Source organism: Haliotis cracherodii, unplaced genomic scaffold (assembly GCF_022045235.1).
Source record: "Haliotis cracherodii isolate W230 unplaced genomic scaffold, xgHalCrac1.p SCAF_19, whole genome shotgun sequence".
NCBI classification, from domain to species: domain Eukaryota; kingdom Metazoa; phylum Mollusca; class Gastropoda; order Lepetellida; family Haliotidae; genus Haliotis; species Haliotis cracherodii.
Window position 1 is genome coordinate 8772615 of NW_027266274.1, and position 27712 is coordinate 8800326.

The 27712-nt window shown below is 40.4% G+C and overlaps 1 protein-coding gene across 3 annotated transcripts; it reads left to right on the plus strand.

Moving 5' to 3' along the window:
* LOC139466731 (transforming growth factor-beta receptor-associated protein 1-like) lies at positions 1 to 27503 on the plus strand. Of its 3 annotated transcripts, XR_011653623.1 has the most exons (23): positions 1 to 185; positions 2146 to 2198; positions 3031 to 3124; positions 4068 to 4166; positions 4546 to 4632; positions 5373 to 5477; positions 6377 to 6511; positions 7896 to 8056; positions 8738 to 8870; positions 9330 to 9425; positions 10120 to 10224; positions 11783 to 11974; positions 12292 to 12485; positions 13735 to 13803; positions 14186 to 14258; positions 15478 to 15612; positions 15750 to 15850; positions 16276 to 16387; positions 16824 to 16984; positions 17455 to 17527; positions 17989 to 18179; positions 19789 to 20122; positions 23164 to 27503. XR_011653623.1 is itself a non-coding variant. In XM_071248388.1 (22 exons), exons 1-22 carry the CDS (start codon positions 111 to 113, stop codon positions 19964 to 19966), a joined length of 2622 nt encoding a protein of 873 aa, XP_071104489.1. In that variant the 5' UTR covers positions 1 to 110; the 3' UTR covers positions 19967 to 27503. The 3 variants fall into 3 exon arrangements, 2 of the variants coding, with proteins under 2 accessions (XP_071104489.1, XP_071104490.1); XM_071248388.1 differs by having other exon boundaries at positions 19789 to 27503; XM_071248389.1 differs by having other exon boundaries at positions 15753 to 15850; positions 19789 to 27503.
* The last annotated feature ends 209 nt before the right edge of the window (positions 27504 to 27712 follow it).

The following is a 27712-nucleotide window of genomic DNA, read 5'->3' on the forward strand; positions in this document are numbered from 1 at the left end:
TCCAAGATGGCGCTGTCCATCGGCTGAGTCGGTAATGAACAACGCTAGAGGGGAAACTAACAGGATGTTACGCATATTTTAAGTTCCTACGAACGCACACAAGATTGAGAATGAGTGTCAAAGCATTTGAGTTGGTACCCGCCATCGAGCGGGTAAAATTAATGTCTGACAAAGCGAAGTCTCAGGTAAGAATAACTGAAACTGACAGCTGAATATGACAGCGACACTCACACTTTTCCTGGAGGAGGGTTCATCGATCAAAATACAGGCATCAATGTTCAGCTGTGTGTCAGTTGGACCCCTCCTTCCAGCTAACGGTGCCACAAAGCTTGCTCTATTGACAACGCATAAAGTCTCCCTTTTTAATCATTCTGGTCATTTTTGTAAGAAGTTCCTGATTCATAAATCAAAATATTTTCGGATCACTCCCCCACAGATAGATCTAGTCAAAATGCCTGGCCAGTTCACTGCTTGGATCAAAACTGACCCAAATAATTTGGGTAACAATGCAGTTTATGGGCGCAGCTTACTCTTGCACTAATTGTCTCAGCTGAAATCAAGAGATTTGTAAAACATCATTTTATCCATTTATTGATATCATGTCTGTTATGCAAGATGACTAGTTTGGTATGTCCCCACCCCATAAACAATGTTAAATGTTATAGCTGGTTAAAGGTGAGCCTGGGGGCACGGGTGGCCCAGTCGTCTAAGGCACCGCGATTCGCTGTGCAGGGTTGCATCCCTTGGGTATGCCAGAAACCTATGATTGTGGGTTCGAATCCCAGTTCGCCCCAATTATGTTTCTAGGTTTGTCAGCACCATACCCGTGCTCGTGGGTTTCACCGAAGTGGTAAACGTCTGAGACCTGCATCACTTGGGGCTTTCCTCCCACATTAAGCTGACACGCCGCGATATAACTGGAATACTGTTAAAAGCGGCGATAAACCCAACTCACTCCCTAAAGGTGAGCCTGTGTCTGTGGTTTTCAGTGATCATACCAAAATGTTAGAATCGCTTCACTACGAGAGAGTTGAAACAACACTTTCCAATTGCCAAATGTGTTTGTGGACCTTAACTATCAGAGTCTGCAATTTTAACCACAAGTCCGAACCCCAAGTCTAGTAAAAACCCTTCTGGCCTAGTAAGATCAGCTTGTTCTAGTCCATTTACTAAGACTAAAAGAGGACACGGGTGACCCAGTCTTCTAAGACGCCATGATTCGCTGTGCAGAGTTGCGTCCCTTGGGCACGCTTGAAACCTATGATTGTGGGTCAGAATCCCGGTTTGCCCCGATTATGTTTCTAGGTTTGTCAGCACCATACCCGTGCTCGTGGGTTTCACTGAAGTGGTAAACATCTGAGACCTGCATCACTTCGGGCTTTCCTCCCACATTAAGCTGACACGATGTGATATAACTCGAATACTGTTAAAAGCAATGTTAAACTCACTCACTAAGACTAAAATCTACTGAAATAATGCCGAAATACAAGTTCAGTTTTATAGACTCAAACATGTTTGATACCATCTTCCCAAGGCAAGGGAGTTAACTGACTAAAAAAGTCCAGTTTCCACCTTTGCCGAAATAGGCTGGTATTATGGAGTTACATTTTGGCTGGACTAATGAGTCTATGCATAGTCCAATCAAAATCGTGCTTTGAAATGAAATCAGCTTCGTAAACTGTCCTGCAGATTTCGGTTGATTGCAGGATTTGCAAAGCATGTGCACCGCCAACTCGTTGTCAACACATATTTTCCAAATCTTTTCATGTTTTTACTCAAGGTGCTCGCGCATTGCGCGATGTAAGATTCGTTTTATTACAAACTAGACATTGATTATCGATTAGATCATCTTGACTGGGCACCACTGTTTTGTTTCAAGCAAATGCAAGTGATACGAGAGGTGGAATCTGATTGGTCTAAAGGAGAGGCTCAGAAGGGACATAACTGGTAATAGCCAGTGGTGGCGCTACAATAGAGCCCAGGAATTCCAGCCTAGTTCGGGAAGGGTAGAAACTGGACTTTAAAAGTCAGTTAACTCTCTTGCCTCGGGAAGATGGTTTGATACAGACTGCCTTCATGTGATGTTATGCCTCAAACATCGTCCGTTGCCATGTTTGTTTGTCATTGATTATGTATCATTTTCAGATTGAGTGCATTGATGTCTGTGGCAAGAACTTGTACATTGGGACAAATGACTGGTGAGCACCTACAAGTTAGACAGAAGAATAATTTGTTGTGGCATGAAAATCATCTGAAGCTGAAATTCCTTATTTGACTTACACCAGGGATTAATTACCACAGTGTTGGACATAAGTTATGAGACTATACATTTATTGTTTTATGATGGTAAAAACTAATATTTTTGGATCATTGTGTTCATCAACATTTTTAAACGTACCAACTTGTGATGGTAGCTGGGATATAAAGGATGTCATTATATGTTTGTTCAAATTTCATGGTGCTTTGTTCACTGTTATTGTTCACCTCTAATATTGTATTAATTCTGTAAATCAGACAAAGTAGACACAATTTATGGATAACTACTTCTTTTATTACTGTAAAGGCCATGTTTCGGTATAGATCCTGATACCATTATCAAGCAAGACTAAATGAAGAACATGGTACAGTTTTCATCCGTCAACTTCAAGCCTATCAAACAATTTGTAAATCAGTTTAAAAAAATGTATAGATATATTTGATCATTTTGCCAGTTGCATGAGAAATCATAGACTAACATCTAGTCTCTGAAATGAACATATCGTACATAAAAAAACAGTTGTTCAGTTATCTTAATAAAAATATGATAAAAAGGAGCTCAGTGACTCTCTTCATTTTCAGATACTGCAGTGATCTAGACTTGCCAAACATTATAGACTTGCATGGGCTGTATTTGATATATATTTGTATCAGGGTCTGTAAGACAGACTAGAGAAATCAAATCAAATGTGATTCTCAAAAAGGTGAATATGATTAAAGACGTTTGATGAGGACCTTCATCTTTCATCCATGGATATATTTTGTTTTTTACAGTTTTGTTGTTCACTACACTATTGAAGAGAAGACATGCTCGTCAGGCAGGGTTTCATTTCAGAGTGAGAAACAAGGTCACAAGTACTTAGCAGTGGTGAGTACCACAGTTGTTAGAATGTGATCTCTTAGACTACTTGGGGCAGTCGGGTAGCCTAGTGGTTAAAGCGTTCGCTCGTCACGCCGAAGACCCGGGTTCGATTTCCGACATGGGTACAATGTGTGAAGCCCATTTCTGGTGTCCCCAGCCGTGATATTGCTGGAATATTGCTAAAAGCGGCGTAAATCCATACTCACTCACTCACTCTTAGACTACTTCATGTTACATTGCCCAGGTAGCTTATTTGTCAAATAATCAGTGTGAAGTTGTGCCCGTTTGACATACCAGGATCCACTGGTTTGCCTTCCTCCATCACTCTATTTATTATCTCTGGTCTCATATCTATGCATATTGGCTAATGTGTCATGATGGTAAACACTGAGGAAGCATATTTTGGCTGGGACAGGTAACTCAGGTACTCGGGTCGGGGGTACTGAGTCAGTGTAACTCATTTCTTCTGATATCAGTCTCACACAGTCAACTTTTGAAGCATGTATCTCTGATGGTCTGACTGCTATTTTTGTTTTACATTTAGTTCATAAAATAAAAGGGGGCACGGGTGGCCCAGTCGTCTAAGGCGCCACGATTCGCTGTGCAGAGTTGCGTCCCTTGGGCACGCCAGAAACCTATGATTGTGGGTTCCCGGTTCGCCCCGATTATGTTTCTAGGTTTGTCAGCACCATACCCATGCTCGTGGGTTTCACCGAAGTGGTAAACGTCTGAGACCTGCATCACTTCGGCCTTTCCTCCCACATTAAGCTGACACGCCGCGATATATAACTGTAATACTGTTAAAAGCGGCATTAAACCCAACTCACTCACTCACTCATTCGTTGAAACTGAATCAATCATTGGTGAAGTCTATGGGTCAGAACAACACTGATGATGTTCATAGTTGCAGTATGTCCTGACTTTTGCTCCTCCCTTTCATCTTCCACAGAAAAAGGCCATCACTCAGCTGCAAGGTGCGTCAGCACTCAACAGGATCCTGGTTGTGTGCGACAACACGCTCACTCTGCTCAACATGTTTGACCTGGAGGTAAGAATTGTTTTGCTAATAAGGGAAATTTCGAGTGATGTTCTGGTTAATTCACCAGTTTTATTCCCTCTTATTTATTTATTTATTTATTTATTTTTATTTTTTTATTTATTTATTTTTTTATTTTTTTTTATTTATTTATTTATTTTTTTATTTATTTATTTATTTATTTATTTATTTATTTATTTACTTGTTTTTTTGTTTGTTTGTTTGTTTGTTTGTTTTGAACCCATAATATATTTCACCCCTAAGCGTCATTGATTCAACTGGCATCTCTTATAGGGGACGTTATCACAACAAACCAACACTGTTATAATGCAGTACTGAATCACTATCAATTGTTTACAAGCCATTTCATAGGTACACTTGTCGTTTTCAGCCAATCTTGAGTGGAGCAAAGATCAAGGGAATAACCTGCTTCTGTGTCAACCACAACCCATTGCGAACAAACCCTTTCAGTATTGAGGTATGAATGCACTGATGAATTGTTCTCATCAACTTCCTGTGAAAAATACTTCATTATGTTTCTCGGGTTATCAACGAAATTCACATTTCTGCATCTTCCCAAGGCAGGGCAAGTTTCCACCCTTGCTAAACTAGATGGAATTATGGAGTTATAGTTACAAAATTGACATTGGTTCATTGCGGAGCATCTGCACCGCCAACTGGACATCGACAGATATTTTTCAAATCTTTTCATGTTTTTAATGAAGGTGCTCAAGCGATTTGATTCACTTCGCAAGGAAAGACCCATATTATTACAATAAAGATCTTGATTATTGATCAGATTGTGTTGACTGGTCGCCACCATTTTGTTGGAAGCAAATGCAAGTGATATGTAGTGGTGGAATCTGATTGGTCAATAGGAGGGACAAAGAAGGGACATAACTCGTAAAAGCCACTGGTGGCACTGCGATCGAGCCTGGAAATTCCAGCCTAGTTGGGCAATGGTGGAAACTGGACTTTTACAGTCAGTTAACCCCCTTGCCTCAGGAAGATGACATTTCCTTGGGTTGCACCAAAGTGGTTAACCTATACACCTGATCATATTTATATACCTTTCAATATTTAAAGGCAGTGTTAACCAAAGTATCTCTCTCAATGCCTTGCCAGTTATGAAACAGCTAGAAAAAGACAATTCACCTGGTAGATAGAATTAGTGACTATCCCCAGCTGATCAGCTGAAGCTTGTCTTCCTGTATGCAGATCTGTGTGGCACTCAAGAAGAAGCAGCTGCAGCTGTACACGGTAACAGAGGACCGGATGATCCACCTCCGGGACATCACCCTGTCTGAGCCAGCTGTGGCCGTGGTAAGTCCAACATACCATATTACTATGACATCCTGTCTGAACCAGCTGTGGCTGTGGTAAGTCCAACATGCCTAATTACTATGACATCCTGTCTGAACCAGCAGTGGCCGTGGTAAGTCCAACGTACAATATTACTATGACAACCTGTCTGAACCAACTGTGGCTGTGGTATGTCCAAAATAACGTATTACTATGACAACCTGTCTGAACCAGCTGTGGCTGTGGTAAGTCCAACATACCATATTACTATGATATCCTGTCTGAACCAGCTGTGGCTGTGGTAAGTCCAACGTACCATATTACTATGACATCCTGTCTGAACCAGATGTGGCTGTGGTATGTCCAACATACCGTATTACTATGACATCCTGTCTGAACCAACTGTGGCTGTGGTATGTCCAACATGCCGTATTACTATGACATCCTGTCTGAACCAGCTGTGGCTGTGGTATGTCCAACATACCGTATTACTATGACATCCTGTCTGAACTAGCTGTGGCTGTTGTAAGTCAAATGTGCCATGTTACTATGATAAACTGTCTGAACCAGTTGTGAGATTAGAGTTAAATGTTACTATGCCAGCTGTGGCACTGCGCAACATACCATGTTACTATGGCAATACATTTGAGCCAGTTGTGGCTGTGGTATGTTCAGCACCCAATGTTGCTATGGCAACATATCTGAACCAGCTGTGGCCGTGGTAAGTTCCGCAATAATGTTGCCATAACTGAACCAGTAATTGTAGAAACAATATGTCTACCGATACCATTATGTTACGAAACTTAATACAATTGTGTCTGAACTAACCGTGACTGTGGTGAGGCATTTAGGTCATGCTACAACAACCTGTCTGAATCATGTATACATTATCTCTGAGCTTGTTTTCTTGTTGATACCAGGGTGTCGATGGTGTCAACATCTGCGCTGCACTGACGTCCCAGTACATGGTCATCAACTCCGACACCAACTCCATGCAAGACCTGTTCCCCTACGACAACGACCAGATGACGCCAATAGTCAAGAGAATCAGCAAGGTAGACAACTTTTGCAGACCACACTAACAACAAACTTCATCAGCAACACTGTCATTATTTTAAGCTAGGTAGTGGAAGGGCATCTTCCCGAGGCAAGAGAGTTAACTGATTTTAAAAGTCCAGTTTCCACCCTTGCCGAACTAGGCTGGAATTACTGGGCTCAATCGTAGCGCCACCAGTGGCTATTACCAGTCAAGTCCCTGCTAAGCCTCTCCTATGGACCAATCAGATTCCACCTCTTGTATCACTTGCGTTTGCTTCACACAAAATGGTGGCGCCCGGTCAGTTAGATCTGATTGACAATCAAGATCTATATTCTGATAAAACGGGGCTTACATCGCGAAATGCATCAAATCATGTGAGCACCTTGATTAAAAACATGAAAACATTTGGAAAATATCTGCTGACAACGAGTGGGCGGTAAATATGCTTGGCAAATCCTGCAATTAACGGAAATCTGTATTACAGTGTACGAACCGGATTTTGATTTCGATGCACGATTTTGATTGGACTATGCATAGACTCGTTAGTCCAGCCAAAATGTAACTCCATAATACCAGCCTAGTTCGGCAAGGGTGGAAACTGGACTTTCATAGTCAGTTAACTCTCTTGCCTCGGGAAAATGCTGGAAGGGTGGTGGTTTTCATCTTAGGACTGCATCATATTTTGTTGACACCCTAAAAGAAAATGTGCTGATGATTTTTTAGCTACGGTATGTGGATCTGGGAAACCCTTATGAACACATTTTCCTGAGGCAAGGGAGTTAACTGACTGTAAAAGACTAGTTTTCACCATTGCCGAACTAGGCTGCAATTATAGAGTTATAGTTTGGCTGAACTAACAAGTCAATGCTTAGTCCAATCAAAATCACATAACAAAATCGAAATCCAGTTCATAAGCCATATGGATTTGAACATGCAGATTTCAGTCGACGGCAGGATTTGCAAAGGATTTGTACCATCAGTTGCGCTTCGACAGATATTTTACAAATCTTTTCATGTTTTTAATCAAGGTGCTCATGTGATTTGATGCACTTCGCAAGTAAGACCTGTTTGATTACAATTTAGATCTTGATCATCGATCAGATTGTCTTGACTGAGTGCCACCATTTTATTTGGAGCAAATGCAAGTGATATGAGAGGTGGATTCTGATTGGTCAATAATGGGGGATAAAAGGGACATAACTCACAATATCCACAGGTGGCGCTGCGATGAAGCCCAGAAATTCCAGCCTAGTTCAGCAAGGGTTGAAACTGAACAGTCGGTTAACTGTCTCGCTTTGGGAAGATGTTATATACATGGTATTTGACTTTCAACATTAGAGGTTCTGACAAGGACCTACTGACTGTAATTGATGATGCTGAAGCCTGCTATGTGTGTACAGGATGAGTTCCTGCTGTCTGGCCCGAGTGCCCTGGGCATGTTTGTGACATCTGCGGGCATCTCCCAGCGTCCACCCATGCAGTGGTCAGATAACCTGGTCAGCGTCAGCTACGTCCACCCCTACATCCTGGCAATGAATGACGAGTTCATCACAGTACACAGGTGAGTCTTGTGCAAAATAAACTGTATGTGAAACTTGAGATCCTCTTTACCAGAGGGAAAATTGAGAAATACAGATGGAGAAAGAAAGTGCTCTTCCTCTGATTGAATCAGTTGTCTTACAAATATCAGAATATGAAACTTGAGATCCTCTTTACCAGAGGGGAAATTGAGGAATACAGATAGAGAAAGAAAGTGCTCTTCTTCTGTTTGAAGGGGCGGTCGGGTAGCCTAGTGGTTAAAGCTTTCGCTCATCACGCCAACGACCCTGGTTCGATTCCCGACATGGGTACAATGTGTGAAGCCCATTTCTGGTGTCCCCCGCTGTGATATGGCTGGAATATTGCTAAAAGCAGTGTAAAACCATACTCACTCACTCACTCACTCACTCACTCACTCACTCACTCACTCACTTACTCACTCACTCCTCTGTTTGAATCAGTTGTACAAATATCAGAATATGAAACTTGAGATCCACTTTACCAAAGGGAAATTTGAGGAATACAGATAGAGAAAGAAAGTGCTCTTCCTCTGTTTGAATCAGTTGTCTTACAAGTATCAGAATATGAAACTTGAGATCCTCTTTACCAGAGGGGAAATTGAGGAATACAGATAGAGAAAGAAAGTGCTCTTCCTCTGTTTGAATCAGTTGTACAAATATCATCAGCTTGGTCTTCTTCCCAGCATCCTGGACCAGCAACAGAAGCAAGCCATCCCCTTCCAGGGCGGGGTGTGTCTCGGGGACTATGACGGCCGGCTGTTTGTGGCCTCAGGGAGAGAGATCTACTCTCTTGTACCTGTGGCCTTTGAGAAACAGGTAGGAGCCAACCTCTGATGTCCAGGGAGCAACTGTAGCTGTTTTCAAGTGTACCAAGATGTTTAGATTTGCCCTTTGGAATTTAAGTGTGCCAAACAGAAGGGACTAAAACAAGGACTGGTCGGCTCGGCGTCAATATACTGTGTCTGAGTGAGGTATTCATGTTTAACTGTGGCATGGTATCTCATTTGGTTGGCACTATATCATCGGTATAAGTGCAAGCTAGTACAAGCAACCAGACACACACACACACTAACACACACATGCACACCACTATAAGTGCAATAATCTTAACGTCCAGGACGCGACGTTAAACCCCATTTCACCACCCCTTGTTGTCCATTGAGCATCCATCATAACAAGATAAATACTTGGGACATGTGTTACATCTCAAATGAATTATTATGATTTCGCATCTATTGTCTGTAACGCACAGGTAATACACATTTTCTGTTTTAGATCCAAGCACTGTTGGCTGACAAGAGGGTGAAGGAGGCCCTAGACTTGGCCAAGAACGCCACGAAGACAGGTCTCAGTAGAGAGAAGTTCCTCAAGGTAGGAGGTGGCTGAAATATGATGATGATGATATTGGAGATTTAACAAACGCTTCCGATGTTGCCGATTTGCACTCGGCTGAAATATATTGTTGGACATTTGGGATGACAATCAGTCATTGTTCTGGAAAATGAAGTGATCTGAAACCATTAACTTTTTTAACATGATTAATATCCCTTTTTGATACAAAAAATGAAAGTGATGTGCATACATACCGGTAATTAAATAATTGCATGTGTTGCCGGTTGCAAACAAAGAAAAAAGGCCATGCCCACTATCAGGCGATTGTATCCCGATTGGCTGATAATGAAATGGGCAGGGCTTGGGTTCATTATGTACAAAACAATGTCACTGTTTCTGTATTGTTGTCTACAGTTTTTTTACTGATTAAATAAACAGTCTGTGAAGTTATTATTGTTGACATTTATTAGAATTGACTTCAATATATTGTTGTGTTTATTGAGTTAAAAACATAAAAACCGATGTGCACACTTTGCGTGTATATTGCGGATTTACACTGTATGCACAACATATTTTAAGTTTAGACCCCCCAAAACACAAAAAAATTGAAGTCAATTCTTTCAAATAAATATGAAGTCAGTGCTTATGTGATTATGACGTGATATAACTGTAATACTGTTAAAAGCGGCGTTAAACCCAACTCACTCACTCACTCTGACTGTGTGTCTCTCAGATGTACCACCGCATCCAGCAGCAAGCCGGCTTCATCGAGTTCTCCCAGCAACACTGGCAGGAGGCGACGGAACTGTTCCAAGAGGGGGAGGTGGACATCAAAGAGGTGAGGCACTGTGTCAACAGTGCATCCATGCTTCTAGTGACATTTTGTATTCCAGATCACAACTGAACTAAAGGATTTTCAAAAGAGTATAAGACTTTTAAGAGATCTCTGGATTTAGGTGGGAGATAGATGATGAAGTATTAGTACTTTTTGTTTTGATGTGTGACTTGATCAGTGTTCGAAATAACTGTCTGCCCGCCTGCCGTGGCTAGTAACTTTTCTTTTGGGCTGCATGAAATTTTCCTCCACCTGCCCGACTGTCTGACAAATAACTTTAAGACTACTTATATATTCAGTTTTGTTCAGATGTATTATAGTCATCATTTGGTCTGTCTGTCCGTCTGTATTTCGCTTCCAGAGCAGAGCTAGAAAACCGTGAAAGATGTTTCATCCAAACTTGGTACATGTATTGACCAGGTGATGAAGTGGTGCCTCTTGCTGTTGTGGGGGCCGGGGGTAGTTGTCATCTTCTGATGACTCTTGTTATTCTCAAGTAGTTGTTTGCATTATTTCGACTGAATCAAGACACAATTTGTCTCATATTATTAAGATATTTCCATATTTATGTCTGAATATGGGCAGGCAACACTTACAGGTCACTTGCCCTACTATCTTGTTGGGTTTCATATTGTTTCAAACACTGGACTTGGTTGATTGTTAGTATTGTGTTCTGTGTTCTATTGATCATTGCTCATGCTACTGACCACTGGTTTGTCAAGACTAGATGTAGCTGTAATATTGCTGACTGGACCAAAACAATATTCAGCCAATCCCATTCTTTGTCCTGATTTTGGTCACCAGGAATTCTACCCCTTTGTAGCTATGATATTGCTGACTGGACTAGACTGCCTCCATGGTCTAGTGGATAGAGCACCTTCCCAGAGAGCGTAAGGCCGGTAGTTCTATCCTTGGCCGCATCATACCAAAAGACGTTAAAAGATGGTGTAGGGGATAAGGCAATACACAGTATACTGTGTCTGAGTAGGGTATGACTGTTACACTGTGGCTTGATATCTGAGTAGGCTAGCATGATAAAACTGGCATTTGTCCAGACTAGTACAAGCAGCCACACTCACACATATATGCATGAACGTCGCTATATATGTGCAGTAAATTGAATACGACATTAAACCCTATGTCATCCTGACGCACCTCTCTGACTGGACTAAAACAACAGTCAATCAATCATATTCTTCTGATTTTGGCCTCCAGGAAATCGACGCCTTTCAAGGTCCCCCTGGTGGGATGTATGTGACAGTCACAAAGTCAGAGTGGGGATTCTGATAACATGTTGATTTGGATGTTGAAGAAAATTTAACAATGGTTTACGTACCGTGTTTGTGATTATTTTTTGGGTTTTGGTGTATTTTTGGTAACTTTAAGTTACAAAAAGCACCCCCTCCTTTTTTTCATAATTATGGATCTGTATTATTATTATTATTATTATTACTACTACTACTACTACTACTACTACTACTACTACTGCTACTACTACTACTACTATTATTATTATTATTATTATGCCAACTGATTCATTTTAATATGTTTCCTGTGGCAGATCATCAGTTTATATCCTCACCTGATGCCTGCCAGTGTCAACTTTGTCAGGTCGGCCCCCCCTCTCCATGAAATAGCAGATGTCAATCAACTAACAAAGGGAGATGACTCTTTGATACCTGAATATAAACATTTCTTGAGGTGCTATTTAGAAGAGATAAAAGGAACCAAACAAGCCATTGGCATTAATCCGGTAAATATGGTGGTATTTTCTGCATCTTCCATTCATTTTTGATGACATATTTAGTTTTGTGTCCAAAATATAGTTTGTCATTAGTCAAAGAAACATTGTAAGAAATATTCTCATATTTTACTTTTCTTATATGTTTATTGAAAGAGCGTTATACGCAGGACATCTTTTGCCTAATCCATTTGACCGTGAGTGTAAAAAAAATAGGTTCAAAACAAATATTATTGATTCTCACTGTACATTTTATTTTTATTTTATATAAAAGTATTCTTCTTTTTTTTCTATTGATTAAATGTGTTTGAATGTCCTTTGTTTGGCAGCTGATTGATACTGTGCTATTGAGATTGTATGCTGAGGTGAACTCGCCAGAGTTAATTCCCCTGATTGCTGTGGATTCAAGCTGTGATTTAAATGACTGTGTAGAGAGTCTGGAGAGGTTCCATCGGTACCATGCACTGGGGCTGTTGTACAAGTTTCATGGAGAGTATGATAAGGCCATCAATATCTGGACAAAGTGAGTACACATCTCATTCCAGGGACATGGGAGATCTAGCTATATTGTGATTTCTCAGATTATTAATCCTGGTTCGACGAAGCTAAAAGATGTAGTTCCTTACTAGAATGGATGTATACCCCATGGGTACTTTGTGATCATTTCTCATGTTATATGCTGAGGTTCGGAGCTAGCTAAAGGGTGTGGATCCATACAAGAATCTTCCAATGGGTTTATTGGCAGATTATGCCCCCAGCATCAGATCTAGATAGAGGGTGTACCTTGTGGTCATTTCTCTTGTTATATGCTGACGTTCGGAGCTAGCTAGAGGGTGTGGATCCATACAAGAATCTTCCCATGGGTTTATTGGCAGATCATGCCCCCAGCATCAGATCTAGATAGAGGGTGTACTTTGTGGTCATTTCTCATGTTATAGGCTGAGGTTCGGAGCTAGCTAGAGGGTGTAGATACAAGGCTCTAGCCATGGGTTTATTGGCAGAGCATGCCCCCAAGCATCAGATCTAGATAGAGGGTGTAGATATGACAAGAAAGTACCCTTCATAAGATACCACGGTTTTTTGTGTAACAAACAAAGCATACATGAAGCAAAATATTAAAAGATAGATGTAAATGAAACTAATATGTTTTATAACCCTTGCTATATGGTACGACGTTTAAGACTTGTAGAAGCTCTGTATTGTTGGAAGCACCATTTTCAAAATAATAAATTCAGAATCACAAGAACATAAGTCTTTCCCCAAATCCTTTGAAAGTGCCTGTATTGATGAGCAGAGGAACTCTGTTAGTGATCATGAACCATCAGATCTTGCTGTTGTCATGTAAACCAGCCTTCTCAACCATGGATATTGAAAATATATGTCCGGAGATGACATGAAAAAGACTGGATTTTGAAGAAGTTTGACCAAACTTGGCACATAGATAGGTCTAGTGGTAAACTGGTGCCTTTTGATAGTTTGGATTTCTTTTAAAATTATTTTTCGAGTTTCCATAGCAACGACTTTCACTTAGTGGTAATGGTAGTAGTGCTCATTTCCAGAGGGCTAATGCCTTACACACAACAGACATGTCATACTGGTTGGAGATATGAGTACATTGTTGTATCTCATGCTTGTTCCAAATGGAATATCCAAGTACAGCAAGGCTTTTTTCAAAAATGAAAATGACTAACTTGTAGGAAAGTATATTTTGTTTGTTTTTTACATGCAAAATATTACATAATCATATTTATTTTGTGCTATTTGCTTTTTAGATTGGTGGATGACACATTGAGAGATGAGAGTTTTTCTGGAATAGATTTTGTGGTAGAATTTCTTGCCAAGTGAGTTGCCTTTGTATTTATCACATTGAACATTTGTATCCAGAACCAGGATTTTTATTGGTTAAAACATCTTTCACACTGCAGATTCATCAATTCATGGCTCAGATTCAACTTGACATGTTTTGGTTTCCAGCTGTTGAATTGAACAAAATATTGATTGATTTTGACCAAACTTGGTTTGTTCATAGTCGCTCATGAAACGAAGGTCAAGTTTGATAACCAGCCAAAATAGGGTTTTGAAGTGTGCAGTCTTTGCCAAAAGGTATTAAATCTGCTGGCCCAAGCTGGCATTATTTCAGATCATGGCCTTGCTGTATCGTTTCACCCCAATTAACCTGACACCTGAACCATGGCTTGTATAACTGTTGTCTTTGTGTTGCAGCCTGAGTGACCATGAGATTGTGTGGAAGTATGTGGACTGGGCCCTGGAAAAGGATCAAGATCAGGGAGTCAGGGTAAGGACCATATCACCCGCAGAAACGTTTGGCACTTTATAGTGCTGTTGTTTATGCTAGGACATGCTGTTGTTTATGCTAGGACATGCTGTTGTTCATGCTAGGACATGCTGTTGTTTATGCTAGGACATGCTGTTGTTTATGCTAGGACATGCTGTTGTTCATGCTAGGACATGCTGTTGTTTATGCTAGGACATGCTGTTGTTTATGCTAGGACATGCTGTTGTTCATGCTAGGACATGCTGTTGTTTATGCTAGGACATGCTGTTGTTTATGCTAGGACATGCTGTTGTTCATGCTAGGACATGCTGTTGTTTATGCTAGGACATGCTGTTGTTTATGCTAGGACATGCTGTTGTTCATGCTAGGACATGCTGTTGTTTATGCTAGGACATGCTGTTGTTTATGCTAGGACATGCTGTTGTTTATGCTAGGACATGCTGTTGTTTATGTTAGGACATGCTGTTGTTCATGCTAGGACATGCTGTTGTTCATGCTAGGACATGCTGTTGTTTATGCTAGGACATGCTGTTGTTCATGCTAAGACACACTGTTGTTGATGCTAAGACATGCTGTTGTTTATGCTAAGGTATGCTGTTGTTTATGCTAAGACATGCTGTTGTTGTTGCTTAGACATGCTGTTGTTTATGCTAAGGTATGCTGTTGTTGAAGCTAAGACACACTGTTGTTGATGCTAAGACATGCTGTTGTTGATGCTAAGACATGCTGTTGTTGGAGCTAAGACACACTGATGTTTATGCTAAGACATGCTGTTGATGCTAAGACATACTGTTGATGCTAAGACACACTGTTGATGCTAAGACATGCTGTTGTTTATGCTAAGACATGCTGTTGTTCATGCTATGACACACTGTTAATGCTAAGTCATGCTGTTGTTCATGCTATGACACACTGTTGATGCTAAGACATGCTGTTGTTCATGCTAAGACACACTATTGATGCTAAGGCATGCTGTTGATGCTAAGACACAACGTGATGCTAAGACATGCTGTTGTTTATGCTAAGACACAATGTTGTTGATGCTAAGACATGCTGTTGTTGTTGCTTAGACATGCTGTTGTTTATGCTAAGATATGCTGTTGTTGAAGCTAAGACACACTGTTGTTGAAGCTAAGACACACTTTTGTTTATGTTAAGACATGCTGTTGTTTATGCTAAAACACACTGTTGTTGATGCTAAGACATGCTGTTGTTGCAGATATTTACCGAGCAGCCAGCTGGAGAGCTGCAGACAGAGAGACTGAGACCAGACACAGTGATAGACTACCTGCATCGCTTCCCCTCCGCGGTCATCACGTACTTAGAATACCTCGTCTTTCAGAAGAAGCTGGAGGTGAGTGAATACTTTAATCTTATTGCAGTGACTTGACAGTCCTTTGTATTCACATCCTGCAGCAATCTGTATCATCCAGGTTCATCATAGCCCACCCTTCGGGCACGATGGTGATGACTGTATGTTGCCTGTTGCAGAAGGAGAAGTACCACACCCACCTGGCAGTGTTGTACCTGGATGCTGTGCTCAGCCTCATGAAGACAAATAATGTCAAGAAGGAGGAGGTAGATATAGCGAGGTAGGTCGGCAGAAATGGGGTTTAACGGAGCTATCAAGATTGTCGCATTTCTTTAGTGACGTGACCCGTGAAGATCCGGGTTAAAATAGGTCTTCAGCTACCCATGCTTGCCGTAAAAGGCGACTATGCTTGTTGTAAGAGGCGACTAACGGGATCGGGTGGTCAGGCTCGCTGACTTGGTTGATACATGTAATGGATCCCAATTGCGTGGATCGATGCTCATTATGTCAATCTCTGGATTGTCTGGTCCAGACTCAATTATTTACAGACTGCCATCATATAGCTGGAATGTTGCTTCGACATGATGAGCGAACGCTACCCGCATTTTGTTGGAATGAGGAATAAAATCTGTAAACAATAAAATAAAATAGTGTGACCAATGTCTTTAATGACAAATATTCCATGTGATGTTTCTATGCATCTAGGTCCAAGTTACGCCAGATGCTGCAGATCTCCAACCTCTACCGAGTGCAGCTGATCCTGGGCAAGGCGAAGGAGACGGACATGCATGCTGAATGTGCAATACTGTATGGGAAGGTACGTACTGTATTCAGTGTGGATGTGAGGAAATGCAGTGGTATTTTTATCTTTGAGACCATTCCAGACATAAAATGGCACTCGTGAATATCCGGGTTAGAAATGATCTTCAGGAAACCATGCTTGTTGTAAGAGGCGACTAGCAGGATCAGGTTACTTGCTGACTTTGTTGATGCATGTCATCGATCCTTATTGTGTAGATTGATGCTCATGGTGTCAATCACTGGATTGTCTGGTCCAGCCTCAAATATTTATAAAACAGTTGTCATTATATAGCTGGAATATGATGAGTGTGGTGTTAAACAAAGAAGTGTATTGATCATTCGGTAAACATGGTCAAACAAAGATTTAAGCGTGGTGTGAACATAAATACAAGACAGTGTGATGAGGAGTTGTCCATGAGAGAATCTGAAGGTTGGATTTTCTGCTGCTGCAGCTGGAAGAACATGACAAGGCGCTGAGGATCCTCGTTCACAAGTTGAAGGACTTTGGAGCCGCCGAGAACTACTGCCTTGTAAACAGTGATGGCAAGGAGCCGTCATACCGCAAGCGTCTCTTCCATATACTGCTCAGTGTCTACCTAGACCCAAGCTATGAGTGAGTCCACAGTTTGTGAAAATAGCTTACAAATAGTTACGTAAGGGAGGTGTTCGCAATTCAATACCGCTTTTCATGTATCCAATGACGGAGCACCTTGATTGGATAAGATCTGTTGACCCTAAGTTGACGGTACAGTTGTTTTGCAAATCCTGCAATCGACCAAATTCTGCGCGACAGTTTACGAGCCAGATGTCGATTTTGTTGCGCAATTTTGATTGGACTGTTCATAGACTCGTTAGTCAAGTCAAAATATAACTCCATAATTGCAGTCTAGTTCGGCAAGGGTGAAAACCTAGACTTTTATAGTCAGTTAACACCCTTGTCTCGTGAAGATGAGTTTAAATAAAAAAATATCTGGTTTTGTGGCTGAAGCTGAAGCTGAAGTGTGTTGTCAGTAAGTGTTATAAAATGTGGTTTATCACCTATACCCCTCTCTCCTCTGTGATACAGTGATGTAACTGTTGCAGGCGTAAGGACACTCTGGTGGCACCTGCCATGGCTCTGTTGAACAGTAATGTTGCAGATTTTGATACAAACAAGGTAAAGTATCTCACTTACTCCTTATTAATTATATGTTCATGTGTTGTTTGTATGTGCAGGTTTTGCTCTGACACTGATGACTCCATGATGATATATGTTTACTGTATGTGCAGGTTTCACTCTGTCTGACACTGATGACTTCATGATGATATATGTTTACTGTATGTGCAGGTTTTACTCTGTCTGACACTGATGACTTCATGATGATATATGTTTACTGTATGTGCAGGTTTTACTCTGTCTGACACTGATGACTCCATGATGATATATGTTTACTGTATGTGCAGGTTTTACTCTGTCTGACACTGATGACTTCATGTTGATATATGTTTACTGTATGTGCAGGTTTCACTCTGTCTGACACTGATGACTTCATGTTGATGTGTGTTGTTTTTATGTGCTGGATTTACTCTGTCTGACACTGATGACTCCATGTTGATGTGTGTTCTTTGTATCTGCAGGTTTTACACTTGCTGCCTGACCACTGGTCAGTAGGTCTTCTGTCCCAGTTTCTGACACGGACGGTGCGGAAGAGTATGCACTGTAGTCGGACGACCCACATCGAGCGGATGATGGCAAGAGGGGAGAACCTGGCAGTTAAACAAATCTGTATAGAGTTACAGAGAGATCCTGTTATAATGAATGATGATAGGTCAGTACTCCTAACATTCATACAATATTTTCATCATTTGTTTCATCACCCATCCACCATCTACCATCCACACAAAATAACTGACACAGTCATGAATGATCAATATAAAAAATATGCTTCCATACTTATCTAATAATCTTTTTGTTTTGTTTATACCTGAGGAGATGAGTGTTTTTTCTATTCACATTGAAAATGTGCCATTGCTGCAAATATTTTGTATATTATTAATTTTAATGGTTTTGTTTAAAACATAGCCATGTTTTATTATCTCTACAAGATACAGTGGTCCCTCGCTATGTATGTATATTTACCATGGTTTCTGTATAATTGTTATTATAATGATAATCCATTAAGTGTACTTGAAATTTCTTTTGATGGATAACACGTCTTATATGTCAATAACAGATTTAGTTATTTTTTTTATATCTCTTAATAAGTTCCTCTATTTTATTTGTTATTTAATCCATGTTACATGTAAGCAATATACATAGTGATAGATGAAAAAGTAACATACTTCAGCTACTTCAGGTTCCAGAATCTAACCTATTCCAACAAAACCATGGGATCATCTACAAACCACGCTCATGTGATGCTTGTGATTATTGTTTATGTCAAGAACAGCCTAAGTTATCTCCCTTTACTAGTCTTTGCTTCTGACACCAGCAATTGTCAATCAATAGATAGTCAGTCTCTCAGTGTCATGTGTATCAGAAGGATTCTTGTAAGTTAGAGTTATCTCCCTTATTGCTACCCAAAGAAGTTAAAGGACACCCGATTCTTTTATATTACTAGGGGGCACTAGGGGGCACGGGATGCAGAGTTGCGTCCCTTGGTCACACCAGAAACCTATGATCATGGATTTGGTTCCTGGTTCCCCCCGATTGTGTTTCTAGGTTTGTCAGCACCATACCTGTGTTCGTGGGTTTCACCAAAGTGGTAAACATCAAAGAATTGCATCGCTTCTGGCTTTCCTCCCACATTAGGCTGACATCCCGTGATATAACTGGAATACTGTTAAACCCAACTCACTCACACATATTACAACCGTCAATCCAATCTCATTAAAATCAGATCTTAGTTCTCGCTACCGCTAAACAAGGAGGACATCCCATAAGGGGTCATGTCAGAATGACCTTTCATCCGACCAATCAGAGCGTCGCTTACCAGATCATGAAAGTGACAGTCGGAATGTGAATCCGAACAACTGAATCTATACAATCTAGACCATATATAAGCCATTCAAGAATGTTCTTTTGTTCAGGTGTCAAAATTTTAAGCGACAATTTGTCAAAATATTTTTTCGAAACGGAGTCGCCAGTTTGAAATTAGTGCCTATAAAGCACGAGAAAGCTGCCTTCTGATTGGCTAATGTCGACTTCTTGTCAGAAATTCCATTGGTCGGTCCTCAGATCTTTGTTTAGCGGCAGCAAGAACTAAGATCTGATTTTAATGAGATTGACAGTCAATCTGTCATGCAGATTAAGTATAGTTACATGAAAGAATCAGGTGTCAAGATTTTATGAGAAAATATAGAAATTCAGTTGACATGCTACAAGAATCCCTAATGGCAAATATGAATGTTAACTGTAAACAACCTTTGAATTTTCAGAATGTGTGCTGTATGTAACCGTGCGTTCAGCGAGCCAATGTTTGTTAGATACCCCAATGGAGTTGTGACTCACGTGCACTGTGCCAAGAACAAATATGTGTGCCCCGTGACGGGGAAACTCTTCAGCTCCCTCGTTCCAAAGAAGGTGGACATAGAAGCTCGGAACAACTGGAAATGATACCAAGACGAAATACAACACAATCATAATAGCCAGAGGTGCACACAGACTATAAACTGCATATTACAGTAGTGGAAGAGTGGTGGATGTCAAGGATGTTTGTCTTCAAGGCAAGGACCTGGTGTGTGAGATGCCAGTGGGTAGTGCGCGTTCAAGGTGAAGACTTGTTATTTGTTGATAAAACATCAATGCTTGTATAATCTCATTAAAATCAGATCTTAATTCTCGCTATGCTAAACAAAGATCTGAGGACACTCCATTAAGGGTCATGTCAGAACAACCTTTGATCCAACCATTCAGAGCGTTGCTTACCAGATCATGAAAGCGACAGTCGGAATGTGATTTCTAATCATGCAAACACGAAATATTTAACACGGGATATTCCGAACGACAGTTTTATGATTATATCAATACAATCTAGGCCATCTATAAGCCATTCTAGAATGTTCTTATCAGTTTTAATTTTTTTAATCGAGAATACGTCAATATATGTTTCGAAGCGTAGTCGCCAGTTTGAAACTAGTGTCTTAAAGCTCGAGAAAGCTGCCTTCTGATTGGCTAATGTCGATTTCTTGTCAGTCATTTCATTGGTTGGTCAAAATTCGCGAAAGGTCATTCTGACATGACCCGTAATGGGATGTCCTCAGATCTTTGTGTAGCGGTAGCGAAAACTAAGATCTGATTTTAATGAGATTGATGCTTGTAAGTTGGCTTTTTAGAGAAAGATGAAGCGAGGGCACACAGCGTTCTGAAGAGGTTTGAATTGAGATTTAAAACAAATTTATAATGCCTTTTCACTGTCAAACTATCTTGTGAAATAATTATATGGCTTTATGACAATATATTTGAAGGAATGCATAAATTTGTCAAACGTCTTCTGAAATAATCAGGTACAATACCCGCATCACTTCGGGGACACGGGTGGCCCAGTCGGCTTAGGTACCTCAATTCGTTGTGCAGAGTTGCATCCCTTGGGCACACAGGAAACCTATGACCTTGGGTTCGAATTCGGGTTAACCCCGATCATGTTTCTAGGTTTGTCAGCACCATACCCATGTTCGTGGGTTTCACCAAAGTGGTAGACCTCTAAGACCTGCATCAATTCGGTTTTCGTCCGACACCAAGCTGACACGCCGTGCTGTAACTGGAATACTGTTCAAAGCAGCGTTAAACAAAACTCACTCACTCCCCGGAAATAATCTGATTTCTACTTCCGAAATTGAATATTATTATTCATGAATAATGACTTGTTGCCAGTCGAGTCCGCCTCACCACTGATGCCATAGAACCAAACATTTGTATACATCCGTGGCTGTCTTTCCTTATCATGATCATGATGATTCAGCATGTGTTATCAGATTCATAGTCAGCAACTATTTCACCAGTCCATAATATTGATGAAGAAACTCCAGCTTCATCAACAGAAATGATAGAAAAATGTTACTAAGAATATTTTAGATCACAAAGGTAATTTCAACGGCGTCATGACATCAACCCTTTAAGATGTAGCTAAAAAAATGTACTTTATCGCAGGATACTGTCGGCTCCTTTGATGTTTTCATGAAGCAGGGTGGCACGGGTGGCCCAGTCGTCTAAGGCGCCGCGATTTGCTGTGCAGAGTTGCGTCCCTTGGGCACGTCAGAAAGCTATGTGGGTTCGAATCCCGGTTCGCCCCGATTATGTTTCTAGGTTTGTCAGCACCAAACCCGTGCTCGTGGGTTTCACCGAAGTGGTAAACATCTGAGACCTGAATCACTTGGGGCTTTCCTCCCACATTAAGCTGACAAGCCGAGATATAACTGGAATACTGTTAAAAGCGGCGTTAAACCCAACTCACTCACTCACTTCCATGAAGCATCTAAGAAGTTACCTTATAAGCAGTGTTGCATAATGTTTCTGTTGTCAACAGTTTCAGGTTTATAATGACAAATGAGGATTGGGTGGTCACCTGAGTGGCCGGCCGGCCTGATAACATGTCACTCCGCCCTGATGACCAGTGGCATGGTTCATGCTATCAAACACTGGTCGGGCCGAGAAGTATTTACGTGCCTCTGTGATATAGCTGAAACTTTGCTGACTGATAGAGAAATCAACAATATGGAATTATTTAAGATAGCTGACTTGGTTTGTTGTTAGGTGAATATGATGTTTATTAACACTGAAATCAGTATCAATCTCATTAAGATCGCTAAACAAAGATCTGAGGACATCCCATTAGGGGTTCCGTCAGAACGACCTTTCATCCGACCAATCAGAGGGTCGCTTACTAGATTATGAAAGTGATTTATAATCATGCAACCTCGAAGATTTTAACACAGGTAATTCCGAAAAGTAGTTACGGGTTTAACGACAATCTATACAATCTAGACCATATATTAGCCGTTCCAGAATGTTCTTTTGTTCAGGTTTCAAATTTGTAAACGAGAATTTGTCTAAATATGTTTCGTAGCGTAGTCGCCAATTTGAAATTAGTGCCTTAAAGCACAAGAAAGCTGCCGTCTGATTGGTCATTCCATTGGTCGGTCAAAGTTCTCGCAAGGTCAGTCTGACGTGACCTGTAATGGGATGTCCTCAGATCATTGTTTAGCGATAGCGAGAACTAAGATCTGATTTTAATGAGATTGAATCAGTATTGAATCACAGCTTGAAATTACATGAATTTGAAAAGTAAGCAAGTAATTTGTTCATCAAAAATTGTGACCCCAGTATTGTGACCTGAAATGAATATTTTTGGGGGGCAATGTTGGATAAGTATTAACATTTTCATCACGATCATAACAACAAACATCAGCATAACAAAGAATCATGTTTATTGTCATTAAACTCTATTGCATTAATCATCAATATTATGCCTATGTAACTGCTGTTTTTGTAACCACAATCTGATGTCTGTCTACTCCAAAACCTGAACACATTTCCAACTAATGTTCATAGTATTATGGGGGCGGTGGGGTAGCCCTGTAGTTAAAGCATTCGCTTTTCATGCCGCAGGACCGAGGTTCGATTCCCCACATGGGTAAATTGTGTGAAGCCCATTTCTGGTGCCCCCCGCAGTGATATTGCTGGAATATTGCTAAAAGCTGCGTAAAACCATACTCACTCATTGTATTAAAATGAGTCGCTATCATTTTAGTGTTAAGTGGGTCAGTGTTTCTTGTCAATATTTAAGTCTTCTGTACAAGCTTTTCATGTCCTAGATCACTACAACCAGATACCATATGGTATGGTCTCAGCTGGAACCGACAGATGGCAAGAGAACAGCCATGATGTAGTATCTAATGCCAGATAAACTTGTTCCATGATCTAATAAATATGCAAATGAGGCCATTCAGCTGGAACTATTTAAGCAAGCATTGATGCAATGCTTGCTCAATTTCCAGTTGCCTGCTGTTCCCAGTATATTGTGTCACGATTGTGTGCAAATATGTACATAAACAACGCTATGAATAATTTGCCGGCACATGTATGATGTATTTGACGGTCGACTCTAGCATTGTTGTCATACATGCTCCGTACATTTACTTCAGTGTGCAGTCTTGGAAATTTGTTTATTTTTAAGACAAGTCCAGAGGACCAGTGTAAAGAGTTTGTAGCTAGTCCTGCTTGAGACAAAAGTGTTTATGTTCACATTTTCTGTCAGTTCTATTTAGTTACAATTCGTCGTAAATTTGAAGCATTGAAATCTGTTTTGGAATTATAGACTCAAATGCTACTAGTCTATGAGGTCTACCATCATGGGGGGCAGTTGGGTAGCCTAGTGGTTAAAGCGTTCACTCATCATGCCGAAGACCCGGGTTCGATTCCCGACACGGGTACAATGTGTGAAGCCCATTTCTGGTGTCCGCGCCATGATACTGCTGGAATATTGCTAAAAGCGGTGTATAACCAAACTCACTCACTACCATCATGGATTTTTAGTAATCCTCAGCAGAACTTAGAAGTCTCAGACTAGTGGAGTAGCATGAATTTCGAAGGCTGCATGTACGGCCTGGGTCATTTAGTTATGTTACGGTATTCAGTGCTTCAGTGTGATATATATGGTTTATTACTACTGGCAGTAAATATCTCTTTATCACACATAGAGTGCACATATTGAAGCAGGGTGCTCAGTTTCTCATATACTATTCAGATGATGAAGACAGGCCCTCCATATATTTCATGCAGGTGTTTATCAAAGATTGTAAACTAAATCGTCTTCCTGAGGTAAGGGAGTAAACTGACTAAAAGGTCCAGTTTCCACCCTTGCCAAACTAGGTTTGAATTATGGAGCTATATTTTGTATGGACTAACAAGTCTATGCATAGTCCAATCCAAAATCGCACAACAAAATCGACATCCGGTTCATAAACTGCCATGCAGATTTTGGTCGATTGCAGGATTTGCAAAACATCTGTACCGTCAACTTAGCTTCAACAGATTTTATCCAATCAAGGTGCTCACATGATTTGATGCACCCATTTTATTACAATAAAGATTGAGGTTATCGATCAAATTGTCTTTTCTGTGCATCGCCATTTTGTTTAAAGCAAATGTAAGTGATATGAGAGGTGAAATATGATTGGTCAGTAGGAGGGACATTGAAGGGTCATAACTCGTAATAGCCTCTGGCTACGATCAAGCCAAGTGGAAACCCGACTTTTACAGTCACTAAACTCCCCTGCCTCAGGAAGATAAAACTGAAAGTGACTTGTAGGCATATTGGGAAGAAATGGTTATTTTGTTCAAAATAGCGATGTTTTTCAGTTCTTATTTTCTTAAATTTAGAGAAATGTATGCACTATGTTTTAAGACTGCATTCAATGCAATAATATAAAATTAAGCTTTAAGACCCTTTCCTCTTTACTGGTCCTGAAATACAGATTACCCCCACTTAGCCATAAAATGTGTTATAATATGTATTAACATTGGGAAAATTTAATTTCAATTTGGGAATTTTTATCACATTTGCTTGCCCACTTGGGACCGAATATCAGCTTCTGAGCAGGTCTAAATAAATCCTGTAGTCAACATTTTCTGCTGAGAAGAGAGGTAGCTTAGTGTTCTGAGGTGCTGTATTATCGTAAACATGCCAAGATCAGCTAGTAGGTACCGTACTTCAAATCCTGAGATGTCGTGATTGTCATGCTTGCTCTGTCTCTTGCATTACCTGTAGTGGTTTGTGAGTTTCACCATGGGGGTAAGCGGTCTACAAATGATTACTCTTCAAGAGATCAATTAACGAAACCAAGGACCCTCACACCCAATTCCTGAGGTGGACAGACCAGACCAAGTCCGCATAATCATTCGTTTTGTTACACCGAAAATCACTTTAAGGTCTATGAAGTTTTTAGACCATCCTCTGTTTCATTAGATCATTAGAGTAACTTAGCTGCGAACCGTCAAACATATGTACCAGATGCCATCCTGTTTTCTAGGAGATGAGTCAATATTCATCACGTGACAGGTCAATACTGATCATGTGACAGTTCAATATTCAAGATCAGTATAAGTCACTAGATTTCGGGATCTGCATTGAAATGTATTGTTTTGTCATGCGGTACGTATTAACCAAAGGATTCTTATAAGAGGTAAAACAATCTGTATCATGCTTACATCTGACAGTAGGCTCACTCGCGCGGAAAAGGTTACATAGAATTGTTAGACCCCATTCACTGACTCTGTTGAGGAGATGGGTTATCAGTGGTTATTGTGATGTTTGTTTGTTTGTTGTTTAACGCCGCACTCAGCAATATTCAAGCTATATGATGGTGGTCTGAAAATAATCAAGTCTGGACCAGACAATCCAGTGATTGACATCATGAGTATCGATCCACATAATTGGGATACGATGATATGCATTAACCAAGCAAGCGAGCCTGACCACCTGATCCAGATAGTCGCCTTTTACAGCAAGCATGGGTTGCTGAAGACCTATTCTGCCCCAGATCTTCATTGTGATGGGAAAATATGAAAAGTATTACTAAAATAGAGGCTGTTGTCAGCACCATTCCATGTGGTCCTGTTTTGATGTAATATCACTGTTGTGCAATGAATATATGCCAGCTTTTGTACCAAATGAGAAGTGACTTGCCGGTATATAGAATTAGGCCAATACCAGGTTAAGAAACCTATAGGCAATGGCCAGGTGATATTTGTTTGAAACTTGACAAGAATAATGTGTGAATTTTGAATAAAAACGAATGAACCAGCTGGACCTTTTGTTACTGTGAGTATTTCATATGTCAGATTGTGTGTGATTCACATACCATGTGAGATGGTATGTCAGATTGTGTGTGATTCACATACCATGTGAGATGGTATGTCAGATAGTGTGTGATTCACATACCATGTAAAGGGTGATCCACATACCATGTGAGTTTCAGATTGTGTGTGATTCACATAACATGTGACATGTTGTGTCAGATTGTGTGTGATTCACATACCATGTGAGGTTGATCTACATACCATGTGAGGTTCAGATTGTGTGTGCTTCACAAACCATGTGATGTAATGTCAGATTGTGCGTGATTCACATTCATCGTGAAATCATGTCAGATCGTTGGGGAAATTTACAACAATTCAGTTTGTTTCTGTGGCTCATGTAAAATTTATTTTGTGGCATGATTTTTATTTGTGATCATTTCCCAATCTCAACTATATGTGATGTGTACAAGCTGAAAACTCCACAAAAGTCAAGTCATAGTTCTTTTAATGTCAGCATGATTTGATTCAAAGAATCACATTTTAAGTGATTTTAGATGTGTCCACAGGTTCAATACACATTTATAATATTATTCCCATGTTGATGTAACTAGCCACTCTCACAGTGAGACCAAATACTGGTAGTTCTCACGTGGTGAGGCAATGTTAAGGATTATTTCTGTTAATCATGATTATTTGTCATGTAGATACATATTTTCATAGATAAATCCTGAAAGTGCTGTATGCATTGTCCCATCTTCCACGAGCAAGGGAGTTATAAAAGTACGGTTTACACCGTTGCCGAGCTAGGCTGGAATTCATGAGTTACATTTTGGCTGGACTAATGGGTCTATGGATAGTCCAATTAAAAACGTGTTACGAAGTTGACATTCGGTTTGTAAAAGACATGGATTTAAACTTGCAGATTTCGGTCAACAGCAGGATTTGCAAAGCATGTCTACCGCCAACTGGGCACCGACAGATATTTTGCAAATCTTTTCATGTTTATAATTGAGGTGCTCAAGTTATTTTATGCCCTTTGCTGGGTAAGACCCGTTTTGTACAATATAGATCTTGATTATCGATCAGATCGTCTTGACTGGGAGTCGCAAATTTGTTTAAAGCAAATGGAAGTGATATGAGAGGTGGAATATGATTGGTCAATAGGAGGGACATTGAAGGGTCATAACTTGTAATAGCCACTGGTGGCGCCACGATCGAGCCCAGAAATTCCAGCCTTGTTCGGCAAGGGTAGGAACTGGACTTTTACTGTCAATTAACACTCTTGCCTTGGGATGATGGCATTGTCCTTGTGATATGGCATTGTGAACAAATTGAAAATATCACTCTTACATGAAACTGATAATAAATATTATACAGTATCAGAGAAGTGTGTTTGTTCTCTTTCGTGTCAATTGTTAGTGTTCAATATTAGTACTCTGAATATTGATTGAGTGAATCTTGTTCAACACCACAGTTGGAACACACCATCTTTTCGAGGGTGCCTTGTTATTTGAGTCCCGGCCTATCTAACTTGTGGTTGACATTTTCACCAACATTCCACTT